Below are 4676 nucleotides of genomic sequence, written 5' to 3' on the forward strand. Positions count from 1 at the left end.
ATTTCTGATCTGCCAAAGATAATCCTGCATGACATTCTTTCAAGGTGCCTTACGAAGCTGCAAAGGACCAGTGTTTTGTCCAAGGCTTGGCATGAAACATGGTCCTCATTTCCCATCTTGGTCTTCGACGGCTCTCGATGCGTGCACTTGCAATGGAAGGATAGAAAAGATCCCCTGAAGATACAAGACAACAGGAGGAAAGTGAACAGCTTCCTCAAGTCTGGGATAGGACACTTGTAGGTTCCACACCAAGGCTTTGCCATCAAAGAATTTAACCCGAGTATGATGTTCTTCCATCTCGGTTCATGCCACATCTCGTTGACCGGTGGATGAAGATAGCAGGTGAAAGTGGTAGTATTCAGGTGCTAAAGCTTGAACTTGAACTTGCTGACTGTTTCTTTGGATGTAAGTTTGACTCACACGCGGTTGATAATTATTACTACTTGCCACCATATGTACTGAAAGCCAAGTCATTAACTGAATTAGTGTTGTCAGGGAAGATTAGAGCAGACAAATTGATTGTAAATCACAGAATTAGGTTCCCTATGTTGCGGATATTGTCCTTAGTTAATGTTTATTTGGGACATGAACAAGCGCTTGAAGATCTCATTTCTGGTTGTCCTATGATTGAGGACTTAGTATTGGAGCACTGTGTTGGATTGGAAAATGTAAAAATACATGATTTGCCTAAGCTAAAGTCTGCTAAGTTTTCTGGATTTCGTGAAATTCATGTTGATGTGCCGAGTCTAGAGTATCTTCATTTTGGTAATGACGAATTAGAGTTCCCTTGTGATATCAGTATAGACAAGTGCAGAAATTTGAAGGTGTTTCTTTTAGGGGCTGTGAGTTCTGTTTTTGTCTCTAACCAATGGTTGCTTGAACTTTTTGACAAGTTTCCTTTCCTTGAGAGGTTGGAATTAAGTGGTTGTGTTACATCTGAGAGCCTAATGATCTCCAGTTCTCGCCTCAAGGTTTTGTCCTTCAAGGCTTGTGTAGAGTTGAAGGAAGCTAGGATCGATGCGCCGAATTTAGAGTCATGTACATATTCTGGACAATCCAGCCACATGCCAGCAGCTATGTCTTTTGTGAACTGTTCAAATCAGGTGGATTTTGATGTTGTCTTGGCAATAGAATTTCGTATTATGGATTTGAAAAGGCTTAGGGCATTTCTCCAGAACATAGCACCAAGAAATGTTATGGTATCCTTGTATCTTGGAATCATGAAAGGTTCATCTGTAAGTGTACATTACCAAATTCTGTTTTAGTTGCTAAAATAAAACTTTACATGCAGAACTTTGATGTCATTTATGTTGGAATTGTATTTTGGATGAGCAGATTGTGTTCAATGAAGATGTACTACAAAATGTTCAAGTCCCTTTGCCAAGGATCAAACAATTGAGGTTATTGGTAGCTGAAGAAACTGAAGAGTTGTGTGTGCTTCTTATCAATGATTTGTTTTGGAGCTTCCGTCCTGCTATTATTTCTTTGAACCTGAAGATCTGCAGCAGAATATTCCTTAAGGTTTGTCATTGATTCATTGCCCCTTAACTCCTGATTTAATTGTCCAATGCATGATCAATTTTTTCAGTGGTTTGATTCGTGAAAAGACAAAAATCATTTGAAAGATAATAAAAAGGTTAAAGTAGCCTTCTAAAGATTTACTAAGTTGACAAAATTGATAAATTGTTAAATAGTTTTGTTTTTGTTACATATAAAACACTGAAATGATACTATGTAAGATTATCATCAATTGTATTTGCCAATTTTTTAAATCTAAAGGATTTTTTTTGTGATTTTAGTTGTTAGTTGTGAATCTTTCAGTTTCGGTAGTTTGAAAATGTTTGATAACTCTATTTTCTGAGTGCTATTGTGTTAATTTATTATATATCAATACATATTAAAAAAATGAGAAAGTTTATGAACCAATTCTATATGCAGTAAAGTAGCCAACTTTTTTAAAAATTCTGATTTTTAAATATTAAAAGCTAGTTTTACGCTTAAAAAACACGTATTCTCCCACCCCCTTCACCTCTCTAATTCTAGTTGTGAATTGGCCAAATCAACAACAGCTACTATTGGAGAAGCTAAGGTGCAACAACGAGGAAGAGAGATGCTGCAGTTCAAGTCAAATGAAATGTTGGTGGCATGATTTGAAAGATGTCAAAGTCAGAAGCTCTCCTAAAAAATATGAGAACCTCAGTGATTGTGAAGCACTCTTGGATTCATTGCCAATAAATTTTTCTTCCCCGACTCTGCATCTTAACTTTGAGTTAGAGTGGGACTCATTACAGTAAGACAACTTAAAATATAAAACTACAACTGCAATTTGTTATGTCGTTTTTGTTTTCTTGCCTACTTTGTGTTAAACTGTGGATGAACCAGTTGAAAGTAATTGATATGTTCTGCTTTAACATTCAGCATAAAAAATAAGTTATTTCACACAATTTTAACATTTTATATCAGAATAATCAAGCTTGCTTGTCAAAGATTTTTCATCAAAATAATTAAACTTATAAAAGATTTTATATTAAAATAATCAAATATCTTGTTACAGAATGATCAAATACTTTTTACAGCCGTACATCCAAACTATTTTTTGTAAATAACAAATAAATACTTTTATTTGTTAACTAATTAATAACTGATTTCTGATTTCTAATATCTATGTAGTATTTTCTAACAATCATTTTACGTATATATAAAAAAATTGTCACTAATTAACTATTAGATATAGAAATATATATTTAACAACTCAATTTTTTTTTATGATACAACTATAAACAAATTTTATTATTTATTTATTGCATATTTGCTTACTCTGTTATGACTTTATGACATTTGATTATTTTAGTAGTTAATTATTTAATTGAATATATATATTTGATGGTTATTTTTAATATATGTAGAATATTTTTATTTTTAATTTATTTCATAAGGAAAGTAACACACTCTATAGATAATAATTTGAAGTGAATAAATTCTAATCTAGATTTACTTTGATAAAATATAGAATTAATTAACTCAAATACTTGTCAACAGAAAGTAAAAAACTATAATAATCCTAGTATATATTAATAAAATCTAATAATATTTTCATCTATTTATATCAACCATACATTAGAAAATTACCACATGGATAGTCAATTCGATCTCTCCTTGAGGTTTGTTATTCCCTAGACCTGTTAAAGCTAGAAAGGTATACTTAAACTTAAACGTGATGATAGAATTATAAGCTATATAATTGTAATTCATGCAATGCTACAACATTGCCTGGTGGTTATTTATTTGCTTGGCTTGGATTTATATTTTCACCTAAACTCATCTCTTTTGGCGGCAGTACTTCTGTGTCCGGCGGCGGCATCAACGCCGGTCCCAGCGTCAACTAATTCATGCTGCATTGAGGATTCATGATTTGGTTTCCCAACAATACATTATGAAGATACCAGGTCCAACTGCAATCGAAGACCTATTATGAATTATTGCTTGTGGTTTTTGCATCCCTAATGTTCGACTACTATGACTAAAAGCAGAAAAATTAGCATAATAATTTTGCATATTAGACTGAGATGGTGGCTACTAGTATTATCTGATGATGGCACCATGTTGATTCCATACTCCTCTATAATTTGAAGTTTTAAAACTCCTTTATATTATTAATATTATAATAGACGTTAGTGTAATATTTAAAAAAATATTTTATTAATATAATTTTTAATGTACATTGATAAGATCATTAAAAAATTAATATTTTTTTTTTTGTAAAACTACAAAGTACAAACACATTAATTATACTTCTAAAATATATTTTTAATAAAATGACACTTATGATTATTATTGAGTTTTTTCTTATGACTTACTATTAGAAATTTAATATTTTTTTGGTGACTTATTAAAAATTTAATATGTTCTATTAGTATATAAGTTATTAAAATTATTGAATTCGTTTATAAATTCTAATTAATTAATAACTTTTATTTTTATTTATTTTAATTATTTATTTGATATTATAATTTATCTCATAAAACTTGTTTTATATATTACTCTTTTTTTCATCTATAGCATTATGATTTTAAAAATTAATTATATTATAACATACCATTTAATTAGAATATATATATAAGGAACGTAATTAATATTTTTTAAAGTGTTATTTTAAATTAATTTGTCAAAAGGTACTTCAAAAGAAAAAAGAGATATTAAAAACAAATTTAAATGTATTGAGGTACTGTATAATTTTTTTTAAGATTTTATTGGAGATGATTATTTTAGGTTATTAGTTGAATGTAATTTTAGATTTTTATAGGTTAAACTAAATTCAAAAATAATTTTAAGTAAGTAGTCACAAATCAAGAGATTCGTAACAACAAGTTTTGTGATTTGTAACCATCAATTAGTTATTACTAATGTTTTTAATGATGTGAAATTTTTTGTAATAATCAAATACTTTTTACAGCAAGTACCTCCAAACTATTTTTTGTAAATAACAAATAAATATTCTTATTTGTTAACTAATTAATAACTTATTTCTGGTTTCTAATATTCTATGTAGTATTTTTTAACAATCATTTTACGTATATATAAAAAATCAGTCACTAATTAACTAGATGTTTACTTTTAATATATGTAGAATATTTTTTGTTTCGGCCCGGTCCACCTCTTGCAACGTTCCGGCCCGA

At 29.6% G+C, this 4676-nt stretch overlaps 1 protein-coding gene across 1 annotated transcript; it reads left to right on the plus strand.

The window, feature by feature from the left end:
• The first annotated feature begins 255 nt into the window (after nt 1-255).
• Nucleotides 256-3669, plus strand: LOC130947672 (uncharacterized). Its single transcript, XM_057876374.1, has 4 exons — nt 256-1235; nt 1336-1521; nt 2070-2290; nt 3338-3669. The coding sequence occupies exons 1-4, from the start codon at nt 306-308 to the stop codon at nt 3384-3386; spliced, it is 1386 nt and encodes a 461-aa protein (XP_057732357.1). The 5' UTR covers nt 256-305; the 3' UTR covers nt 3387-3669.
• Nucleotides 3670-4676: the final 1007 nt, after the last annotated feature.

This window comes from Arachis stenosperma, chromosome 9, assembly GCF_014773155.1.
Source record: "Arachis stenosperma cultivar V10309 chromosome 9, arast.V10309.gnm1.PFL2, whole genome shotgun sequence".
Lineage (NCBI taxonomy): Eukaryota > Viridiplantae > Streptophyta > Magnoliopsida > Fabales > Fabaceae > Arachis > Arachis stenosperma.

What these genes read in the sequence shown, in the direction of transcription:
- LOC130947672 (XM_057876374.1), top strand. Translation starts at nt 306, where the DNA reads ATGCCACATCTCGTTGACCGGTGGATGAAGATAGCAGGTGAAAGTGGT. An exon ending in GAATCATGAAAGGTTCATCT is followed by an intron (nt 1,236 to 1,335) that starts GTAAGTGTACAT and finishes TTGGATGAGCAG; the next exon opens with ATTGTGTTCAATGAAGATGT. An exon ending in TTAGAGTGGGACTCATTACA is followed by an intron (nt 2,291 to 3,337) that starts GTAAGACAACTT and finishes TTTTGGCGGCAG; the next exon opens with TACTTCTGTGTCCGGCGGCG.